General features: G+C 35.9%; 1 protein-coding gene across 2 annotated transcripts in view; it reads left to right on the top strand.

The window, feature by feature from the left end:
- LOC141436652 (uncharacterized) overlaps positions 1 to 24,710 on the top strand; it is a 33,633-nt gene extending 8,923 nt beyond the window's left edge. Inside the window, exons 3-11 of one of the 2 annotated variants that reach the window (XM_074099666.1) lie at positions 11,301 to 11,388; positions 12,439 to 12,549; positions 16,310 to 16,449; positions 17,135 to 17,371; positions 17,926 to 18,285; positions 18,367 to 18,472; positions 19,322 to 19,425; positions 22,669 to 22,740; positions 23,565 to 24,710. In XM_074099666.1, coding sequence (XP_073955767.1) covers positions 11,301 to 11,388; positions 12,439 to 12,549; positions 16,310 to 16,449; positions 17,135 to 17,371; positions 17,926 to 18,285; positions 18,367 to 18,472; positions 19,322 to 19,425; positions 22,669 to 22,740; positions 23,565 to 23,693 — 1,347 coding nt within the window. In that variant the 3' untranslated portion in view covers positions 23,694 to 24,710. The remainder of the gene's footprint in view (positions 1 to 11,300; positions 11,389 to 12,438; positions 12,550 to 16,309; positions 16,450 to 17,134; positions 17,372 to 17,925; positions 18,286 to 18,366; positions 18,473 to 19,321; positions 19,426 to 22,668; positions 22,741 to 23,564) is intronic. The other variant, XM_074099667.1, reaches the window with a different exon arrangement.
- The last annotated feature ends 516 nt before the right edge of the window (positions 24,711 to 25,226 follow it).

Here is a 25,226-nt window from a genome sequence, read left to right on the forward strand (position 1 = left end):
ATGCGTTTCTTTGCCGAGATCCCTATCAATGATTTACCAACGACAATTTTACTTAGCTCGTCGCTTTATACCGCGTAATTTCTAGTTCATTCTACACCAAGTTTGAACGCAAATATGTCGTTTAAACTGAAGACGCCGTTTTCGAAAATCCTTTTACAAAGTCTCTCGAATATTAATACCGGGGCTGTGACCGGGGAAATGGAGGATTGCATTCACTGCAGGCGTCGGTGTCGAATATTGTGTAATATTTTTCAAGTTAGTGAGCTATAACTCATGTTCAAAGAAGTACATGATTGCATACGAGAGAAGCTTTCTAGCGCTAGAGCACCGGGCGCGAGAAATCTACAGTAGAAAGGAAAGGTGCGCAGGTGTTGGGTAGGTAATATACAGATAGGTAATATACAGGTAGGTAATATACTGTGTACCATTTATTCCAAGTAGAATTGTGCTTGTGGTAAGCTTTCAATAACAAATTTTGATTAGTTTTTGTTTATGCAAAATCTATTGATACAGAGAAAAATTACCTATTTTAAAACGGTTGGTTACGGTTCCTAATAATGTTCCTAAACATTAGGAACCGTAACCAAATTGTCATTCGGAAAGAAACTTAATTTAGATCGCGGGTGTCCCGTGAAACTTCTTGATTTGTTTTTTATTGGCAATTTCCTGTTAATGTAAAATGAAACTTTATAAATATATTAGCATACATGTAATATTGAAATTCAATTGTAGCTCGCTGTGCAGCTGAGCAATTGCAGGGCACCAACTAAAACTTCTTTTATACGACTGCCCAAAGAACAAAGTGTTTATTGTTACAAACTTAAGTACTTATTATCGTTTAGTCAAACACCTTCCACCGTCAATATTTATTAGGGTACAAACGAATGAAACTTCAAAATTTGTGTCGGCGGCCGACCGTGAAATCCGCCAGATAACGAAATTCCTAGGCCTATCGTAAAATGGCGCCATTTCATGAATTGGCCAGTTCAGGCAGATCATGAAACGCCACCATATTGGTTCTGGCAGTGCCGGCCGCTGCCGCGGCACGCTTGCTTCGCTCGTCGTACCAAAATTTTTCCTTTTTTCGATATGTGCCCGGTATAAAGCTAGGAATATCGACAAATTCGTTGCTCTAATCATCTGCCGTATTGTTTCTCACGCATATCGTTATACCTGAGATTTGGCTAAGCCTTTTAACGCCCAGAGTCCTTGATAAAGGACTTATTGTAATTTTAAATCAAACTCTATCATAAATGACATTAAGCTTGATGTTCATAAATCAAAAAATTGTCTTGGGCGTTAGGATGTTAATTATCAGCTGTTCTGAACTTCTGAGATCAAAATTGGCGTGAAAGACTATTATCCATACTAATAATAATATTATAAATGAGAATGTCTGTGTGTTTGTGTGTTTGTATGTTTGACCATTTTTCACGTCGAAGTGGAGCGACGGATCTGATTTTTTGGCAGTTTATGGACCAGAGAGTGACATAGGCTATTTTTTATCCCGGAAAAATGCACAGTTACCGAGGGAACAGCGCGCGATAACCGAATTCCACGCGGGCGAAGCCGCGGGCAAAATATAGTATATAACATATTTATTTATTTATTAAATGCAATTCACATGACAAAAGTACAATATAGCACTAACATTATGAAACCCGGAAGGGCGCAGCATTTTAAGAGAGATCTTACACGTATCTATGTAAGCTCAATTGTAAAAAGTAAATAAACACAAAATTGACAAACGTTGAGACGTTATACAAAGGCGAACTTGTCTATATAGCAATACATCTTATTTATACTCGTAGCAATACTACTTATCTTAGTTTATTGTACCTACCTGTATCTTATCTACTTTTAGCTTCTTTATTTAACGCCAACCTGAAGAAGGAAATAATTTAAAGAGCTAAGCTACTACCTAATAAAATATCGGAAAAAGCATCCATTGAAGGGGAAAATATTCGATTCAGATTAATTTTTCCGTCGTCATTTTAAAGGATTTCATCGTAATTGATAAACTTTTCTTCCCGTAAAAAACAAAAAAAAACATGAATATATAAATATCTGTTATACTTAAAGAGAACACCTACTTAGTTCGGGTTTCAGGAAAAAGAAGATTTATTATGGTTGTACTAGAAAACAAGGAAACGTTTGCGAAGGCTTCATGTTCAATTAGCTTTAAAGGTTAGAATCTCTGTGTAATTTGAAGACGGATTTTTATTAACAAGATAGTCGTTTTAAGGGTTCTAAAGCTCAAAAGGAAAAAGAAATCGGAGCCCTTGTAGGATCATTCGTCTATCTATCACAGCCAATTAACTCCGAAAATATTGGACCAAATTCAGTAAACACACACATCGATGACTCGAAAAGGACTTGTAACGTAAATAATGAATATTAAACATGGAGGCTACTTTTAGAGAGTAAGTAAATAAGTAAAAAAAAAGTTTTGTATACTATAACGGGTGGCATACCAAATGGAGAAGCTCATTTTGTTCTTTTTATAATTTAATGATTAATGATGTTGAAGTTAGTTAAAAAAGCAGTCACTGTATTTTACGCTATATAATCTTCTATAGCCGAAATATACTGTAGAGAAACCTATACGAAATATATATTTAAGATATGGGGGCACAATTAAAAAGATATCATCATCATCAGCCGGAAGACGTCCACTGCTAAACAAAGGCCTCCCCTTAAAACGCCACAATGAACGTTAACTCGCCCCTTGCATTCACCGGTTTCCCGCAACTCTCACGATGTCCAGTGGGGATCAGTCACCCGGAGATTCTTCGCACCCCCTGCTCCGCCATTACCTGACCCGCTACCAAGGCCAGGGATAAAGGAGCTGCCGGGGACTGCGGGTCGCGGCCGATTTGTATCTTTCATTTTATTGAGTTTTCTTTGAGTTTGCCATAATCTCTACGCTTGACAGGCGGCTTGGAATGTTACGCTGATGGTGTATCATACCTACGGAAAACATTCCACGCGAGTTCAATTCGCACTGGTCCAGTTTTTTGTATCTAGCATTAGACTTCAAAATACACACACAGATTAAAATTTAATGAAATATAATATAGTAGCAAGGAAAAAATAAACATAGTAGATATTTTTATGTGCGTAGGGCACAACGCAACCAGTTTAATTTGTTATTCTAGAGTAGGAAATGCGTCATGGAAATGCCCGGCAATTAAATACATTAATTCAATCGACATCAATGTTGATGTTTGCAGTGAGAATGTACAAAATAATTAAGTATCATTTTAGAAACTTAATTTTAATATTATTTTTGCAGATTAGTAGTTAAATAAAAAAATAACTACAAACTTATCCTACTCCTACTAATATTATAAATGCGAAAGTCTGTGAGTGAGTGAGTATGTTTGTTACTCCTTCACGCTGAAACGGCTGAACGGATTTGGATGAAGTTTGTCATGTAGATAGCTGGACATCTGGAATAAAAAATAGGCTACTTTTTATTCCGATATTCCCACGGGATAGGGATAACAAACAACCGCTGGGCAATTCATGATATTTGTCATGATATTTTTTAATGTGACGTCAATGAAAACCACGATTAAATTTTCGGGAATTCCCACGGGAATTTTTAAAAATTCTAAATTTCAATTCAGCTGCTTGATCTAATGATTTACGTGTGCGGAGCGGCGGGTACACACTAGTTTTAAATAAAAATAAAACATTTGATAATGGACACGAATTATTGGCCCAGTCCCAAACTAAGTAAAGCTGTTACGAGTACAACTGTGGCTAACTTAGTATGGGTACTAACGAGGCACCGGATAACCATTCTTATACCTATAATAAACATCCAAGACGCGATCATGAGTATTCGTATTCTTCATACAAATACCTGCCCCGACCGGGGATCAAACCCGGGGCTTTAAGCACGTTTTTCTTTCCTTAGACCAGCCATATAGCATGCGTATGTATCGATACAAACGTGCGCCGACGGCCGCACAAAAACCGCGGTGTGCAAAGGCCCTTATGTGCAGCAATATTGTAAGTAGGTACTATCGATAGTGTTGTACTCTGTCAGTGGTATTGTCTTGTTCCGTGCTATCAACAGTATCGACACTACCCATATTACTATCGATATGCTTGCTATTGAACAGCTGTTAATAGGATAATTGATCGGATGCACTAGCTGCCTCTGACATTCCTGTATTAGATTCCTCGATTAGAAACTCTTGATCACTAGCTCTTAGACGTTGGTTCAAATCATGGCGATACGTAATCGGTTAAGTAATTACTAATAAACAGTTCGGATATCCGATTGCGCACTTAATTCCTACAGCATAAACACACCGGTAGGTAACATCCCATTGTGAAATGTTCACTTGTAATTTTGTACTTATACCCAATTATTAAATTCATGCATCAAAGAGTTTCAATGTCACACTGAATAATCGTGTTAGTCGTAGGTACACATATGGTTTATCCAATCCAATTTATTTTATATAAAGTATAAACAAACCAATTTTATCAAAATTCTTGTATAAACTAAACACCCAGTGAATTGCATCAATAAAACATTCATCTATAATTTGTGTCTTTTAACTAGATGTATAATCACTTTTTGCACCAAAATTCACTTGATTTCAATATTTTCATTTGACAAATCTTCGTCAAATTCTGACGTTAGTCCTTGAGTTAAAACATGGGTATAATCTGTAGTAGCATAGACTAGTGTGCTCGATTTAAAAAGCGTTTTTTATGTACTTACGTTAAAATTAAAAAATAGATACTGCTATTATAATTGAATAAACAGTCTTTTGAATTGAAACAGGTATTGTAAATAATAAAATATACAAACATACATACGCTCGAAAAACATAACCCTCCTTCGGGCAGTCGGGTAAAAATACTTTGATCTGTTTGATTAATAAATTAATTGGTTTACTGAACAGATTACTGATTTTGTACTAGGTTCTAGGTTTTCACATCTCTAAATTTCTATTTCTTTAATACTTTTTTCTTTTCATAAATTGGACCATACCAACCTACGTACTAAAACAATGAAAACAAAAATCATAAAAGGAATACTTTTGAGGAGATTTATAACGGTTGTACGAGAAAACAAGGAAACTTTTATATACTCGTATTTGAAAACGAAAGAAAACTTAATTCAATCTTTAGGTTCGTTTGTAAAACACGATAAACTCTCAAAACCAAGCGCTGGTCGAACGTGGATGTTAGAGATAATGACCGACAAGAATAGTTACCTACCACATTAACGTTCTATAATTAAGACTAAAGTTCTCTCTGAATAATCCCTAACAAGGTCAATAACATTTAATTTTATGAGTCAAATTTATTTTATATATTTAGGCTCTGCGAATGCCCAATGAACCTAGTAATTGATTCATTCATTATTTTATGGCCAGCGTCAAAAAAATGACTGGACATGATAGTAGGTGAAATCAAAATAAACTTCATATTATGTTGTCTCTTATTTCACTCTCGATAAAGGGCCAAGTGAAATCCAAGGCACTGAACTATGCTACATATTTACACGTGCTGTAGGTAGTTATTCAATTCCATCATGGGCGCCCCCTTACATGGTATTATATAGTTCTATGAATTTAGATTAAGAAAAGAGTGTTAGAGAGCTAATTTTTTCTGCCAACAAACTGTCATGCAGTTTGGCAGATAATTTATTTAAAAGTGTATTCTGTTTATTTGACAAAAAAAAATCCGGGCTAAATAATTCATTATCTGATTCACCCACCGATTTTTCCAGTGACTCATTGTGCGTCAATTGTCATTGTACCTATTTAACTTTTAGGGTTTGACTAAACAGTGGATCCAAGACAGCTACGGCTAGCACTCTGATCTGTTTGGCATAGACTACGCGCGACTACAATCGTTTTCGCTATTCATTGCGCGGCCAACACGTTCTCCACATGGTCGCTTCTGGGCAGCACACCCGATACTCTAGCTGCTAGAGTCTAGCATATGACATCATATATCATGCACGGCTATATGGGCTGGCAGTATCATGTCGGTTCACTTTGGCAATAATGTTTCATGTCCTAATTACAGTTGCCATTCTAAATGTCTTCATCAGTAGGTTTTATGCTCACACGCCGTTGAAATGGCGCAATGTCTTATGCAACACTAATGTTCATTTAGGTTTTCAAGTGTTTTTGTCATAAGCGTATATTTTTTACTCCTATTGCTATAGGTACTTGAACAAAGCTAATGATAATGAAATGAATGACAGACAATGGCTTGTTTATGAATATGAACATAATGCAATAGTATTTGTAATCGCCTTTAGTATTACAGCTAATTAAGTACAGTGTATGGCTGTTGTTAATGCCGATAAATAGCAACGTTTTAGTAATTTTTCTTGCGGTTTTATTTCAGTAAGTGAAATTAGGGAAGGGTTAATATTGCCAATATTGTTAAGTTAAATTGAAAAGTTTTAACAGTAGGCTAATAACCAGCCTGTTAGCCTAAAAAAAATGGTGCCTACTTAATCAAACAGATACAAAAGATTCTGGTTGATAGACTAGATGCCTATCCAACAGTCAATACTGGAATCTTCCTTGAGCCGGAAACCTTGAGTTTAGTAGTTGGGCTAAAGCTGGATGTTGCGTTATGTTCACCAGACCCACACCTTTGCCTTTTGCATCCTTGGTACAGTCGAGTTCATAAACTTGTAAGCCAAATTTTGATCAAAAATATCTGAACACGACTCTATTGTCAACGGCTCACAAGTTTATGAACTCTACTGTACCAGTGGCGATGAAACGAAACATCATGAAGTTTTCTGACCAAAAGAGCGGGTCTTTTTTCCCGTCTTGCTGCGCTCAATGACATATTATCCGTCGGTCTCTGGCCACTGCGAATTTTCCGGCAATATTAGAGCCCAGCAGCATTACACGAGACGATGTCAAGACGTCAGACGGTAGGTATGTCTTTGATTATCTGGAGTATGGGCCGTCTAGGATGCGATCAACCTTGACATCCCTAGCTCCGTCACAGCTTCAGCGAACCACAAGAAAAGGACGTAGCTGTGGCACGCTGTGGAAGCGGCAAAAAATTAAAAATTTACCAAATATCGAGGTAAGATTGGTTTTTGGAGTCTTTTGGTATTTTTTATTTCAACTCCAAATTTTGTTACTTTTACGGTCATCCCGTAAAATCGTAAAAATGTTTAAAGTTTCTCGATGAGGGCTAAAAACATAGATGTCGCTAGTGTCGCTGCTTAAGTGACTAAATAAGAAAAAAACAAGCTGAGATATGTGGTGCATAGGAAAAATTCAGTGATAGTGTAAGGGTATGGCACGCAGCACGGAATGCTGAGGACCTGCATGGGTTCGATTTCCAGCGCTGGTCTCTTTTTCTGGATTATCTGTGCATCTATGTTTCAGTTTGTATTTTCGAAATATCGAGGTCTCAGTTCGACGTACAATTTATTCCTATCAGCTTTGATACCCTGCGTTTCCTTATCAAAGATTTCTGAAACAAACTAGTCTACACAACTAGAGACTTAATGGCTGAAAGCTAACTGTTTCAAAGAATTAGTAATCGCTTTTCAGCGTGGAAACGCTGTTAGACTTGAGGGCACGATGCCATAGAAGACATTTCTAGATTTGATTTAAAGAGGATTTTTCTAGTTTATTTACTTTTGTATAAAATCTAACCACTAATATTATAAATGCGAAAGTTTGTAAGTCTGTTTGTTTCTCACCTCTTCACGTCTTAACCGCTGACCCGATCTAGTTGAAATTCGGTAAATAGATAATTTGAGTTTAGGGGAATAAACTCAATTAATTAGAAATAGTATTATACAGCAAAAAATGAATTCTGACGAAGCGAGAACGCCCTGTTTTCTTTAGTTTATTACTAAACGCTCTTACGCTCCAACATAGATTGATCTGTCTCTATACATATCGCCTGCCTCTAGAGATTTATAAAATATTCAAGCGTCAGAATATGTTTACAACATACTTATAATGGGAGATCATAGTTCAAGTTAGTCGAATAATTAATCGTCACATTCGTTTGCGTCATTCTGGTTCTTAGTTAAGTAGTTATAGCTAGAATGTTCAAGAACTGAGATTATTTTAAGACTAATAGTAATAAAATTAACATCAATTTGCATGTTTGTAAAGTAATAAAAAAGGCGAAATGTCAAAGTGATAGATTCAGTCAAAGCTTATTTATATTTAAGATTTTGTAAGCTTGGTCGTAAATTTATGGGAATAGAATTTTACTAGGCAAGGAATGTAACGCCGCACGGACTAAAACATGTCAACGGCGTGTCATACCCATAAGAAGTGTATCGGCAGTTGGCACCGTTTTTGACGCTCAGTGCATGGCACGCGACGACGACTGTTTGTTAAGAAACGTGCTAGTGGGGAATATTCTTATACTTTTCAATGCTGGAACATGATGGCCCGCAGATTTGCTCGTTGCTCACCAGGGGTAAAACTGACTCTTTTTAGAGCCTTTTGTACCAATTTTTATACGAGCAGTCTGTGGATCGCGTGTGCGCAAAGGCAATACAGCGCCCTACGTGTTCAGTACAACAATGCTTTCAGGGTGTTGATGGGGCTTCCACGGTTCTGCAGTGCATCGGGGATGTTTGCTGCAGCAAGAGTGGACTGCTTTTACACAATCATGCGCAAGCGGTGCACATCCCTAGTGCGGAGGGTGGAGGGGAGCGCCAACGGCATCCTGAGGGCATTCGCAGATAGGTTTGATTGTCAGTATCTAAATCATTGTCATATGATTCATGTACTGACAAACAAGCCTATGTACTAGTAAAAGTGCTGAACTATTTTATTTTCTTTATTTGATTTTTCTTTATTTTTGTTTGTTTCACTAACACTACGGTAAGCATCGTACATTTAACTAACACCATGTACCTAACATATTTATAAGTAATACTAACAACTGATGGATCCTAGTTATCTGAATAAATAAATTTTATTATTATTTTATTATTATTAATGCAAAAAATATATTTTTGCCTGGCACGTTCCTATTACGGTTATTGTATGATCCTGTGTCGTGGGTGCCCTTAAGCAAGGTGCATCGATTTGGATGAAATTTAACGTACCTAGGTATAGACATATGCCCCGGGGCGACAGAGGATATACTTTATAAAGCCGGAGTTTTAAAAAGCTTCCGCGGGAACATAATATAATTGTCTTGGATCATTTTCTCGAAACCGATATGCGCGACAAAGATTTAGTAACGGATGTGACGCTGACGGTACTTCTGCCGTATTTCATGATGGCACGTTTTGATAGTCCATTAGTATGTTAATCGACGTATCTAACAGCGAGTTAATCCTTTACTGGAACTATCAATTCGTGCACACATACGGGGTCGCGGGTTAAATGTAGTGATTATGAATATTTTGGATTATGATTATTAAAGGCAAGAATTTAAGTATCCTACTAATAACTACTAATAACGAATGAGAAAGTTTGCCTTTTTGTTTATATTTTGTTTGTTTGTTACCTTATCTAAGCCGCTAAACCGATTTAGATGAAATTCGGTACCTATTTTGAGTCCCGGAGAAGGAGATAGTGATAGTGAGATAAGTAATAGTGGAGATAAGTAGACTGTATTAAAATTTATATCCCTGATAATTGCATAGTTCCCACGGGATAGTGATAAAAGAATTCTAAGCGAACGAAGTCGCGGGCAACAGCTAGTAATCAATATAACGTAACCAACATAGAAAAGTTAAACCCGACAGTTTAGATCTTAGGGGGAGAGACGTTCCATTTTAATAGAAAAAATCACTTTAAAGTTGAACATTTCACAAACAGGTTACTAAATCAAAAAATTGTCTTGACAACCCCCAATGGTTTTAAAAGAGCTATCCAACGCTATCCCACACTATAGGGTTAGTCGAGAAAAAAAAATCACCCCCACTTTACGTCTATGGGAGGTACCATCAGCCAAATAAGTAGTCTATCAATTTTTAAACAAGTTCCTATCAAATGAATATGTCGCTAAAGTCGAACTTTCAAGTTGACAGTTACGTCTAGTAGTATTATTGTTTTATGACATGCAAACATATAACATAACCCCTATTTTAGCGTCGGAGGTTAATAAAAAATCAATTTTTTTGTCAGCAATAATGTTTTATTTTCAACATGTTATCTCTGTAGGTAAGATAAAAAAGTGAGAATTACCTATGTTTTATCAAGTTTATTGTCATATTGATGAAGTTATTGATATATCTGAATATGATGCCAACAAGAAGTTATGTAATGGTTGTAATGCCCCACAGCACAGCGCTATCATAATAAGCTCTTGATGTGTTCTGTATTATCTTAGCAAGTTTTGACATATATTCGTGAGTTCGTACAGTCAAATAGTCATTTAGTAACATTAACATAAAAGTAACTTTTCCATATAACATCACAAATTCGTGTGTGTGTGTGTGTGTGTGTGGAGCATCTTTGTAATGAATGCTAACTTGCAAGCAGCACTTTTTTAAAGTAATTAGTGGTTATGAAACTTCATAATAAAAATATAATCATAATGAAAAGTTAGTGTCTGTGAGTTTTAGTTTATTTATTTATGTATTTTACTGTGCCTAAATTATTTTGTACAGCGTTTTTTGATAATCTTCACTTGTTTCTACCTTCAAAGCCATATCATTCATATTTATATTTTCACAAGCTGTTTTACGCTCATTAGGATATCATCTTTCCAACAAAAATCATGATGTACCTAACTGTTTTCTACTTTGGGTCGGGAAAACTTTGAAAATCTAAGCATCAAAAGTACTTAGTAATTATTTACGCGTAAGGGAGGCATTTTTCTCTCAAAAATTCAAATTCACCAAAGTTAAAACACTTCCAAACTGCCTACCTCAATCTGAAGTCAATTCAAAAAATTAAAATTTTTAAATTCCTACATAATTGCCTTTGTTCTCCTCTGTGTGTATTTGTATTTTTATTTTTATGTGCAATAAAGAGTTTACATACATACATACATAATTGAAAAATGTTAGCTGTTGTGGAAAGACAACGTAATAAACTAATAAGCTATAAAGTGGATTGTAAAAACCTAGTAAAGGCCGTCAGAAGACGCTGTACAAAATATTTTTGGCACAGTCTAATATATGTATACCTATAGCTAAAACTCACAGACGCTCTAACTTTTTATTATGATTATATTTTTACTATGTAGTTTCTTGAAAATTAGCATCCATTACAAACATACACCAAATCATGCATGCCTAGATTTTATCGTGGACAGTATTTACTTATATTATAAAATTAACACTTTCGTTGTTTCAGGCCCCGCAATTAATATCATTAAAAGATGGTAACGTGGGCGTCAACTTCGGCGGCTACCATGCAGCAGCAGGCTTAGGAGGACTATTGAGTAAGTAATTCATTATTTTTAAAAATAAACTTGCCGAAATCAGACCGTATTGTCTAAAAATTTCGGCGCTAACGAAAATATGCATCATCTCTTACTACCCTCATCCTGTACTGTTTGACAGATATAGTAGTGATGAAAGCAATTGTAATTCCGAGGACGTTAGACAATATGGTCTTTGCTTTTCTTCGACCACAAGGGATTGGGACTTCTATACACCATAAAGATCGTAGCAAATTTCAAATATAATTTCACACATGAATTTAGAAAAGCTCAGGGATGTGAACCTAAATTTGCTCGAATTTTCAAACTACTATTTGCTCGAAGGGCAAACCCATTAGGCTGCCCGGCTTTTATCAATTATGAACTAAAGTAAGTAGGTACCTATTTACACTGCTATACAACAGTAAGTAGGTGCGTAAATCCGGTAATATTTGCGTAAATTTATAAGCAAATACCCAATTATGGTGTACTTAATCATTTTGTATCCTCATTTGTTATTAATTTTGTTACGACTGTGGCTGAATGAAGATTTAGAAGAGAACATTACCGAATAACACATCGACGTTACTAATTAACGGCACACTTACGTGCCGCAGGCTGTACGTAAAGTTAAACGTTTTTCATGAAAATCATCAACATCATCATACCAGCGCCGTAGGACGTCCACTGTTGTAAATTATAGCCTCCCCCATAAACCTAAAGTTGCCTCGTTTGGAATTGGAAGCGGCTTGCATGCACCGTGAACGCGCCACTTTAACCAAAAATCCGTCCATCTCGTTGGTGAAGTCCTACGCTGCATTTGCCGATCCACGGTCTCAACTTGATAGCCTTTTGGGCCCCAACGGCCATCTGTTCTCAGTGCTATATTGCCTCCCCATTGCCACTTCAACGAGCTAATTCACTTGGCTATGTCGGTGACCCTTGTTCTTCTATGTATTTCCTTTTAAAAATACCTACTATTTAAGTAGGTATAAAGTACACACTTATTTGTTAGGTAAGCCAGCTTGACGCATACTTAGCCGCATTTTTTTATTGCATTGATATTTTAAGGTGGAGCCGGAGGAGCCGGAGGTGGCTTATTCGCGGAGGCGGGCACTCCGCATGGTCAGGCCGCTAGAGCTGGCTTAGGAGGCGCAACGAGCGGCGGTGGCGGCAGCGCAGGTAATTATGGCTAAAACTAGAGTTAATTTATAGAAAAAAGTCACAAAAAAAAACAGTTAAAAACGTACACTAAACCTAACAGTAAAAACAAAAGGCGAGGGTCGCTGCGCGTGGAAGCTCAAGCTTGCTTTGCTTAGCACTATGGTTGTCAGTCCACTCCCCATCCCCTTAATATTCGTACGGAGTGTACAAAGTATCAAGTGCAAAGATATCGACACGGCCAAAGTTACAAAAATATGTATACACAACCTTAATGTTAAGTGCATAAAGTCGTGTATACATATTTTTGTAACTTTGGCCGTGTCGCTATCTTTGCACTTGACTACACGTTTATCCGTAGCTTCCCACGCGTGCTTGAAGCATGTAGGAACAATAAATTCCGGGATTTTTAATACATTATAATAAAAATTACCAGAATTTTTCCTTCAGTTGTTCATTTACATTGTTTTAAAACATCTGTGTAATATTTCATGTCTCTAAGCTTAGCGGTTAAGATTTTAGAATTCTACATTCGACACATTTACTATTGCTTACGATTGAGATTTATCCCTGTATGTTTATCCCTATCTTGTAGGAATATTAGGATAACAGTAGTGTACGTGTTATTTTAAAGGTCCAGCTTCTAGAACCAAATTTTATTCACACAATAGTAACAAACACTAACACAAACAGAAACGCTTACAAATGATCGTATGTGCAGTTTTAATAGCATTAAAAAATCTTTAAAATTATCATAAAATAACAATTTACATAGAAAACATGTCGCCGTAATGCATCGGGATTTTAAGGCTCGCATTTATTAACCTGTAGTCAATATTCAGTATCATTTTGATGTTTGATTCATTGAATACAGACGCAACGTCAAATATGATACTGAGTGATACGTTCAGTTTATTAATATTTACAAGATCCTAAAGATTGAACTGAGATCGTTTTTACTTTAATATTGCTTTGAGTCGTGTAGATGATGCGCTTGTTTGTATTGTACAGTGTTTATATTAATAATGTGAACACATTTCTCATCTTATTTATTTACGCGACGCGAGCAATATCCAGCGTTGCTTTACATTGCCGCATTTGTCTGTCCTCATATAAGTAGACAATACCGCAGCCCCGCTATGTAGATATTCACACAAATTATCACGACGAGGCTTTAGGAATCTATATAGGTGTGATACCAGGTTATTGCCAGGATGAACCACGATCGTTGGACGAGACGAACACTGGAGTGGAGACCTCGTGAAAACACTCGCAGTAGAGGGAGACCACCGATGAGGTGGAAGGACGATATCTGCCGACAGGCGGGTGGAGGATGGATGCATATATGGCTGTCGATCGCCAGGCGTGGAGAAATGGAGAGGAGACCTATGTCCGAAGACGGACGAATTAAGGGCTGCTATGGATGGATGGATGGGGGTGATATACACCCTCACTATACGCAGCCCAGTGAACTGCCACATCGATTCTCGCTGCACATTGCGTACCCAAAGGGTGTCGCCTACGATGGCATTTTAATTTTCGTATGACAAGGAAGCTGCATTTTCTTTTTACAAAAAGCTATTGGATTCGTACTTCACACTTCAGCTTCAATCTGTGGAAATGTATTTGAATAATATGTAATAACGTCGTAGAATTACTACAGAGATAGAAGTTCAGGCCCTATAGTACGAAGTGCAAAATTCAAACTTCGTAGGTATCTTGCCGTCCCGCTGACGCCAATATTATTCAATACGAGAGTGAGAGGGAAGGTATGATATGAACTTCGATTTTAGAATTTCTTAGTAGCCCCACAATTAAATTACTCAGAATCTAGCTTTTCCGACGCTGAGGTCTCCATCGCTGATTTATTCCGCGCTTCGTAATGTAGAGTTAACAATCCAGAAACGATTAATATTATGGAAAATTACACGCTCTTCTAGTTTAAGAGCCGCATAAAAAATCACAACAATGTACATTAAGTAATCTTAAAGATTGTTTTAAAAATAAAATAAAAACTAAGTAGTTGGTTAAGACTAAGTTAATTCTAGATTTAATTTAGCTTTATGGGTGGTAGATATTATTACCATTATTTTACCTACTATTACACAATGTAATTATTACACATACAAACATAATAATAATTTATTGTACTTGTAGGCTTGTGATTGCAGTTTTTTTTCCTGTATCACGTAATCTTGCGAAAACAGCAGGATTTCTACCAAAACGGGAGGTAAATAATTGCAAATTGAATGAACACGACACTACGTTTAGATTAAATAACTTAGATTAATTAATGAACATTCATATTTCTCAACCTAAACCTGCTACAAAATTTGTCAGTCTTTATTGCAATCATTAATTTAGCTTCTTATCTTGCTGCAAAATAAATTATTTCGATTTTGTATTAAGCTTATTTTAATAGTCGCGAAACCTGTAGAACTATGGAGCTTAAACCAAATCTGACGACTTCTTTTTTTTCTGCGAGATGTCTTTAGTTGACTATAGGTCTAAGACATTATTAAAGTGAACTTTCCACTAAATCGTTATAATTTATTTTTCAGAAAATGGCAACATTTTTTTATTAAAAATGAGACATGTTTTGTAAATAATAATGTCATACAAACTATTAAGTTTTTTTTACTAAACCTGCTGCATGCTCATTTTAAGTGACAATATTCCACCGAATGATGAGAATAATAATTAAACAGTCGTAATATATTCGACCTAGACACTAAGCAACACAATAGTCGCAATTACTAGATAATGATACCTCGGCAAGTGAAGAGGTCGCAACGTCTACTTCTAAGCAATACAAAATTGAGTACTTGACAAATACAACATCTATGTACATAATTCTAATATTATAAATGCAAAAGTTTGTAAGTAGGTAGGGTGTGGGAGAAATTCGTGTCTGTACCCCTGTCCAGAGGTGGTGTAGCGGTATAGCACGTGGCACGGAATGCCGAGGACCTGGGTTCGATTCCCAGTGCTGGTCTATTTTTCTGATTTTTCTGTGCATCTATGTTTCAGTTTGTATTTTCGATGTGAGAGAGAGTATATTTGTTACTCCTTTACGCTAAAACGGCTGGACGAATTTAGATGAAATTTGGTATGTTGATAACCGAACGTCTGGAATAACACATAGGCTAGGCTACCTAATATTATCTCAATATTCTTACGGGATTGGCAGAAAATCTCGCACGGTTGTTTTTAATGCAATGTAGATGAAAGCTTAGATGTAATTTTTTAAAAATTCCCTTAGAAATTTAGTAAAATCCCGTAATTTCAGTTCAACTGCCGCATATAATGATTACACGTGCAAAAGCCGCGGGTGAAGTCTAGCAAATGATAAAACAGCAGAAATAGACGCCCCTTGCACGTGCATTGGAGACATAGAGTTGTGTTACACATGTCTGTCTATAGCCTGCAACTACGAGTATTAGTGCTAGTAGGTAGCTGGCACACGAATGTCATCTAAACCAATTTCATCTAAATATGTATGACAATGGACACAAAAGGTGTTCTAGCGAATATCTCGCTCTGGGCAGGTAACGCATCTGCAACTATGAGGGAATTTCAAAGAAAATATTTGATTTATTTCTTGATAAAATACGTACTTAATAATAAATAATTATAACCAAGTTTCAAGTTCATACTTGTAAGTCAGTAAGTAGTAGCCTACTGGCTTGACCTATTGCCTCTCTCTGAGTTGCGGATTGGAGCCCATAGAGAGTATATAGGATAGGTAGAAATGATGATTATGATGACTGTCGTGTAACAGGTGGTCTATACGCTGGTGCTACGGCTGGAGGAAACGTGGGCGCCGCGGCTGGCCTCGCAGGTGGTGTAGATGCAGAAAGATCCGCTGGTGTCGGGTATGCTGCGTCTTCTGCTGGCAACCACCACGCTTCTGCTGGATTGGTAAATAACAAGAAAAATTTAATGCATGAGAGATCATTCTTCATATCTAAGTTCCGTACACTGTGTAGCAATTATGTTGAATACCTACTGTTAAACATTACAGTTATGGTTTTACATCTGAGCTCAGTAATACCTGGTTGAATTGTTTATCGGATTGGTGGTAAATTTTTCAACGTTAATGATTTCTATGGCCCGTAACTTTTTTAAATTATTTAGGGGCTGTTTCCCCATCCATTGATTAGTGTTAAGTGACGGTTAAATGTGATGCCGTCTCCGTCTATTCGAACAAAACAAATAGAGACGGCATCATATTTAACCGTCAGTTAACACTTATCAATGGACGGTGAAACAGCCCCTTAATAAAAAATAAAAGTTCATAATAAGAGTAGCTTAGAAAGCGAACAAAAACCGAACACGGTTTATCTGTCGCTGCGTCGCTTAATACTAAACTGCATCTATATAAGTACCTAATCATAATTATGCCATAAGAAAAGCTAGAAATATGAGAACATTATATTATGATTTAACTTAAATGGGGTTATTGACTATTGAATTTTTAGAGTATTTTTAGATAAAAATCACATTGAGAATACTAATTCTTGTTCGTGTCATATCTAAACGAACTCAGTACAGGGCAAAGAAATTAATTATATATTTATGTGTCAAAAGGTATTATTGTTCATAGGGTGGTGAAGCTGGTGTTGCTGGATCATCAGGATTCACATACTCAAGCAGCAAATCTTTTGGTGTATCCGGTGGAGCAGTTGAAGCTGTTAAACCAGTTCACAAGAAAGTACATACCGAATTTAATTTTGATGGTGCAAATGAAGTTAACGCGGTACCGCTAACCAACACTAATGTACACCATCAGACTGAAGTCATTGTTGAAACCAAGACCAAACCAGCCGTTGTAGTCAAAGAAGTGAGTAAAGCCAAGAATCAAGGCTTTCATAGTAATCATAAATCTACTATATTTGAAGGAATACTTAGCTCTCTGTTTAAGATTTCAGAAGCGATCAGACAAAAAAAGTCGCATTTTTCTCAACCGTTTGTCTTTAAGCAATCAGAAAAGGTTCGTTTTTTATTCATAAAGATTATGCACAAGAAGCTTCAGGACACTTTCTATGTCGTAACTACAGCACAATATCATCATATGTGTACACTCATTACTGACTTCATCAATGAACCTTAAGGCGGGACTCAATTTCGACAAATTTAACATCGAAAATACAACACAACAACAATAAAAATTTGGAATCGAAATAACAAATACAAAAAGATTCCAAAAAAACAATCTTAAATTTAACATCATCACAAATTATTGTGCTAACAAAAATCTAACGCAATCGCTTGACTTTCAGTCAAGTAAGTTGGGTCTCAAATATAGTTAAATTCCACAAAAACTCTTTTTAAAAGGCACTTTCATATTACAACGTTTAAAAATCCAGTCATAATCTTATTTAGAGTTGTTTTCAGGTATACGCTGAAGCGCCACCACCCGTGATAGTAGAAAAACATTTCATTGAACCACAACCAGTTATAATTGAGAAGCACATTATTCATCCACAGCCCGTGGTTATCGAGAAGCACATCCACCACAAAAGGCCTCACCATTATCGTAATAAATTCCACGTCCACGGCTACATCGGCGGTGCCGGTGATTTACCTCCTCCTCCTGCCATTGAAAAAAGAGTAGACGTAGGAGTTGAATCTTCAGCCAACGCTGGAGCATACGCTAACGCGGGCGCTGTCGCTAACGGGGGTGCTAGCCAGGTTACATACACAAAACAAGTGAACTTCCAAAGGAATCCTCAATTCTTTGCTGATATTTTCAACGTAAGTATAAGTAATTAACTTATCGTATCGAATATTATGTACGTACTCAACATAAACTTTAATGATTGTTTGCGCTTACAGATTCCAATTTCCACGTTAAAAGCCGTCGGAAGTTTCCTGGGCAACGCTGCCGGCAGCACGAGCGTTTCTGTTCAAAAATCTGCCTCGGTACAGGCTGGTGCAGCAGGTGCGGCGGCTTTCTATTAATTTTTATCAATTTTTATATTAATTTTATAATTTTTTATACAAAAGTGAAGGTAATGAAGTACTCTATATAATAAATTATACACAATGATATGGTTATGTTATTGGAGGATCCATAAAATTTACGGCTTTACGATGTTTCGTTAGCAGCAGATAAAGGAAATTGATGAGACTACGTTTTTAAAAAGCAAAGTAAAATGTTTTTAATTTTAAAGGAAAAGTAATTTATAGCAATATTTTTTATATGAGATAAAGCTATAAGCGGCTTCAGAGCAACGAGGCCTGGCGGCGCTTTTACTCTCGTAATTTTGATAATATTTTTATCTTCCAGCTTTTATTGCGTTTTATTTTTTACGAGCAGGTCCTAAGACGGAAGCAGGCGTGCCCAACTGACTTGTTGAGATGATAAATGACATTCTTTTAATATCAGAGAGTACATTTGCACTTACTGAAGAATTCTTATATTAGTGATGGCTGTTACGTCAGATGCAGGCAGTTATTTTTTATGAGAAAAAATACGTCCTTTGTATTTTAAAAGGAGCCTTTACGTCCGTTGTCGATCAGATTCAGAATTTTGGTAGTAAAAATAAAACAATAACTTAAACGTGGCAACCATCGTCATAAATTGCACAGCCTCAATTCAAAAAGTAGCTATGCGGAATAATATGGTATCTGTAGTTTTAAACTTGATGCCATTTTCCATTCATCCTTGTACTAAATCTTGACATTATTAGTATTCTCTTGGAATGATATTCTTGTTCTAATTCTATCCAAATCATATCCACATTTTCTTCTTCATTATATTGTTTAACATTAATATAAAAATCCTCAGACTCGGACTCCTTATCACCAGAGCATGGTTCACCATCATCATCACAAGCCCATGTTTCTGTACGGACACCTGATGCTACAAAATTAATTGACGATATATTTGCTGTAAGTTCATTATCATAAAGTTATATAATCATATTTGGGTCTACGCATAATCATGTACATGTCCCCTTATCGTTGAAACATCACGAATTGGGCTTGGTCGTTTTTGAAATGATATTTATTTAAAATAAAATGAATACAGATAATTAAAATCAGAAGAGGAATAATAAAGAAAACATTGCATTAGATTATGTGTATGACTCATTTGTCACTAACCCCACGTGCATGTCTGTTTTTTCGTATTTTAGTTTATGCTTCTGCTTTTTGCTTTCCCCTTTTTTGTTGAGTTTACGCTAATTTGTGAAAAATGATTATAATTGTTTGCATAAGCTTTGTGGAATTTAATGGTGAAATAGTTTGTGTAGAATTGGTATTTCAACATTTTCTTAGAAAACAAGTATAATATAATTATACTCGTAGACTATAATTTTATACCATCGGGTGTTCCTGAAAGTATAAGCACGTTTACAGTGCTGCTATTTTTTTTATAATAATGATAAGAATGCGGAAGTACATTTGAAATTTACCACGAGCTTTGCGGTGAACGAAAACATCGCGAGGAAACCTGCACAAACCTGCGAAGCGATTCAATGGTGCGTGCAAAGTTCCAATCTGCACTGGGCTCGCGTGGGATCTATGGCCCAAGCCTTCTTGTTCTGAGAGGAGGCCTGTGCTCAGCAGTGGGACGTATATAGGCAGGGATGAAATGATGAAAATGATAAGAATGACAGAAAGAAGGGGAGGCCTTTACCCAGCATTTGGGACACTTTAACAGGCTAATTAAAAAAAAAAAGATAAGTAGATAAATGTAGGCGTTATCTTTTTATGTTTACCAACAAATTTCATTATTGTTTGAATTGTATTTCTGCAATGTATGTAAAATACGAGGCATTTCTCCAGAAAAACGAAAACTGATTGTGCACAAATGGTGTACAATTCCTGACTTGAAGCTAAAAGAGTTGGCGAAAATGGTAGGAGTCAGTATCGGAGCCTTATGTAAAACTATTCGCAAGTATGGTGAGGAATACACCTTTTATGTATGATGCATCAAAAAGCAGCCGAAAAATGGGACCTGTAGACCGGACCGAAACTTAGACCGCAAAGTCGCTCAGGCGTTTAGCAGAAAACCCGACCTGCCTGTCAGGGATGTTGCCAAAAAACTACGAACACCAGCCAGTAATGTCCACCGAGCCAAAGCAAGAATTGGTATTAAAATATAAAAAAAAAAAACAGAAAAAAACTAAACCGAAGCCATAAACAGGCCGCACGTGTTAAACCAAGAGCTTGAAAAATGAATGACAAACTGTTGTGCCGAAAATCAGCATGTATTATTATGGACTACGAGACGTACATAAAGTTTGATTTCAAAATGCTCCCGGGTGATCAATTTTATACCTTACAAGAAGGCCAGGATAGTCAAACAATTAATTTTGACGGAAAAATTCAGTATAATATGATTCAATTAGGTTTGGCAAGCTTTTTCCGAGTGTGCCAAGTTAACCAAGCCATTTGTCACCAAACATTGAAGGCCGATATCACGGGCTTTAGTCCTCGCCTACTGCCTATGATCCGCGAGCATGATGGACCTGTTCTATTTTGGCCAGATTTGGCATCTATGTATGCACTACTCGAAGGCCACGTTGGCTTGGTATAAAGTTAACAGAGTCGAGCGTACCTAATGATATGAATTTTCCGAACTACCCTGAAGCCAGGCCCATTGAAATTTTTTGAGCACTTGCCATAGAAAAACACCTAGGCAGTCGATTCCACTGAGACCTTTTAAAGAAACTGGTTGAAAGCCTCCAAAGTAGTGGGGAACAGGTCTGTGCAGAAGCTTATGTCCAGTGTCAGATCCAAGGTCCGGTCTTTAGCTTACCATGATTGGTGTTGGAAAATTAGTACACCAATTATGGAGTAATTAAGTTGAATTTTCAAGTATTAAAAAAGATGGCATGACAATCACAATACCTTATTTTCTTTACATAGAACTTGTGCTTATACTTTCAGGAACATCCGATAAATTATTCCTACTAAAATGCAGGAAAATAAATCTAGAAACGTCTGTCGTTTGAAATGCCCAAGAAACAACTTCGAATATTCACAGTCATGAAGAATATTGGCATTAACAACAAAAGCTTATAATGTAACAATTTCTAATAAGACAATGTTCTAATTCATCTGGTATCACATAGTTCATTAACGTTTTAGTCAGAATTATAAAAAACATAAAGTAGGTAGGTAAAACGTATTAATATTCATCATAAACATATTTTCACTCATTACGTTTTCCATTGTGGTTTCATATTTACATATTTATAAATTATGTATGTAATGATATTGTATTGCTTGTTCTTGTAAGTCATAAGTTTGATTCCTTGTTTTTTTTTATATTTAACATCTATAAAGATTGTAGATATACTAACACATAATATTATTAGTTTCCTACACATTTTAAAGCTTCATAGTATACCTAAAAGTATTATTTGTTTACTGAGGCAGAGAATATGCTCTCAAAACCATTTTCTAAATGAAAACTTGTTTTGAACTAACAATTACACAACCGCTTTTTATGGATTTACAAGAAACAATGTAGGTAGGCATAACAAACGGTTTATCAATATGAGTGAACGTATGTGAAAAATAAATATTTGCCGATGTATTGAGGTTCTGGTATAAAGGAAATTTCAGGTAGCAAAATGGTACTATGGTTCTCGGTAAGCTAAAAAACGTAAGTAGAGTGATGGTTCTGTCAGTGTGTTATTCTAATGAAGTATTGGGTGACAGTAATAGTAGATGCGGGTCGGGTGCTAATGGTTCTGGGTAAGTTAAACTAAGATGGACATCATTTTGTGCGAGTGATCGTTTGATTATGATAAATACCTATTTGTTGGAATATTTGGTATTGATAGTTGCGGGCATTTTTGCTAAGGATGGGTGCAATGGTGTTCGGTAGGTAAGTAGTATGAAAATATAAGCATAATTTTTTTACATTTAAGAAATTGTAATCGACGGTTAAGAACCAATACCGTCTATCCACCATCTTTTAGCATGATAGTTCGGTGTTATTGATTCTTAACCGTCGTAATGCTGTCTCATGTACCTATGTTTTTTATTCTGACTTAATATCAGTTAATTATTGTCAAGATTTTAACAGCAGGTAAGTTTCATTCAAGTAACGTTATACAAAGAAAGTAAGTGTACTACAAAAAATGTATAATAATATTAGATTTATTTGAATATTTTTAGATACCAATTAATACGCTTGGAGCTGTGAACAAGTTCTTGGAAAACAATGTTTCAGCAAGAAAAAAAGTACAGGTAAGGTTTACTCGTAAGTTAGTTAATCGATACTTAATTCGAAGATAATAAATGCGAACAAGTTCCTTAATTCATTTTACTAGGCCTGGGTTTTTAAAAACAACACATTCTTACTGAATCCTAAAACTTAACTTATTTTACTTTAAGTAAAAAAAAATTGCGCCTATTGCTTACCTTGTACTAATTTTCTCTCCGTTTACCTGTTATCTGTATCGCTTACTATTTCTGGTGTACAATAAAGAGTCATTGTATTGTATTGTATAATGGTAGCGTCGACTTTTAAGGCTAAATTTATCTAAAAAAAGTATCCTTTGTACCAAAGCTGATAATTTTTCACTTAAGTAATTAGCTGTGTTTAACTTTAAACACTAAGGCCCACCAAAATACTTAAACTAATTTATTTTTAAGCTCTGTTTATTAGTCCCATAATGTGAAGATTGATCATTAGCAGACTATGGTATAACTAGTAGCTAACAGGAGGTTAAGTTGCCATCTTTGGACCATTCATCCATAGACTTTTATTCATTTTATTTGAGACTGATTGTAAAAGACAGATGGCCGTTGGAGCCAAAAAGTTCTCGAATGAAGACTGCGGATCGGAAGGGCAACGTAGGACGTCTACCAAAGAGATGGACGGATGACCTGGTAAAAGCTTCAAGTTTATGGTGGATGCAGGCCTCTTCCAACCGAAGCAACTTGAGCTCTATAGGAAGCATATGTCCAGCAGTAGACGTCCTAAGGTTGATTATGATGATGATGATGATTATGATGATGATGATGATGAATTGTAAAAGGGTTCTAAGTACACATTTGTTATATTATAGGTGTCAGCAGATGGCGTTGAAGAACCAACGAAGTTCCGGCTAGGACCTCATGCACGAAGAAGGGCCACCAAGCAAGTGTTTGTGGAAGCTCCCAAAAATACGGAAAAAACAGAAAAGGGATCAGAATAGATATTTCTGATGTTAATTCTTAATATACGTAGATATAAGCCTCTTTAGAGGCTGCGATATTATAGTTACCATGTAAATAGGTAGATATTTAAATAATAACGTAGTTTAAAATACCTGAATATTTTTTTTTTATACTTTAATTTTTAGTTTTTTGTTTAAGAATCATTCAGCTATATTCTATAAAATATATTTATAAACATTTATTTGCTGAGGGGTGTACATATGCCTAACTGAATTAACTGTGAATCGTTAAAAAAATTAATCCTAGTAGATTATGAATTAATTGTAAAACTAGTAAGTTTATAATACCAAAATTGTACTAAATGTAGTAAGAAACTGCTCTGGAACAGAGCTAACGACCTAAAGAACATTTTTCTCTCCTAATTGGCAATTTGAATTATTTTCCTTACTCATTCGCCTCATCTCCTACAGTTATTTAGGTCATTCTTAGACTAATTAGGCTTTCCTACTAAGGAGGGTTTGCGTTTTAATTAATTTCATACGAATGCAGTGAAGTTGCTTTTTAATTAATTCTTATGTGAGTTCTAATAAACGTAAGGTGACGCAGAAGGTAGAAAATAAACGCATAAGCATTTTTTCATATCCTTTAATCATAGCCAAAAAGTAGTAATATATATAATAAAAAAAGTGAAAAAAAATCTGAAACTTTTTGCTACTTGAGGTACTTTAATAACATTCGTACCTCAAAGCATAAGCACGTTCCTTGAGGACCGTATAAAGACAGTATCCAACTGTTCATGCCCATTTCTCTCATTGGTATAAAATTCACTGCTCTGTCAATCTTCTTCACATCAAAATTATCAAAAACTGTAACACCCTTGTATAACGTACATGATTTCAGATCCGCTTTAATTTTTGTTGAAATGATAACGACGCGTGCTAAAATATTGTTACACGTCATTCCTTTACTGTCAACGTTGTATTTTGGTACATCATGTTTTATGACTCCAGTTTTGAGTCTCCATAGATATCCGATTAAATTTTCTTTTATGTCTATTTTGCCTTTGATTACTGTAACGTTGTCTTTAGTATGAGTAGTAAGATTTGCGACAAATTTTCTGTTTTTTTCGTAAGGTGGTTCAGGATTTTCACACTGTGTTATACTTACTAATGTAGCCTGATAGGTTCCATAACAAATTAAGACAAATTGCATAACTACGAACCAACACAGCAAGCAAGGAAATTCCATATTGACAGAAAAAACTGGCTCTAGTTAAAGTGGATAGCAAACAGCACCATGTCATTTGGAGTAACCTATGCAAATATACTAAACGTGATCAAAATGATGATAAGAGTGTGTGCGCAATACATAACTATAACATAGTGGCGTATAATATGGTTTTATTTTACCGAACAAAAATTATCTTAATCGTCTAATCTATTTTTAAGTGAGCTTGATCACGTTACAAATGGGTAGCCATTGTTTGTTTAGGTCGTTACAAAATCAGTGGCAAAAGATACAGATACATAGTAAAATTTATAGGCACTGTAATAAATGACAGTTACTGTGGT

Source organism: Choristoneura fumiferana, chromosome 16 (assembly GCF_025370935.1).
Source record: "Choristoneura fumiferana chromosome 16, NRCan_CFum_1, whole genome shotgun sequence".
Taxonomy (NCBI): Eukaryota; Metazoa; Arthropoda; class Insecta; order Lepidoptera; family Tortricidae; genus Choristoneura; species Choristoneura fumiferana.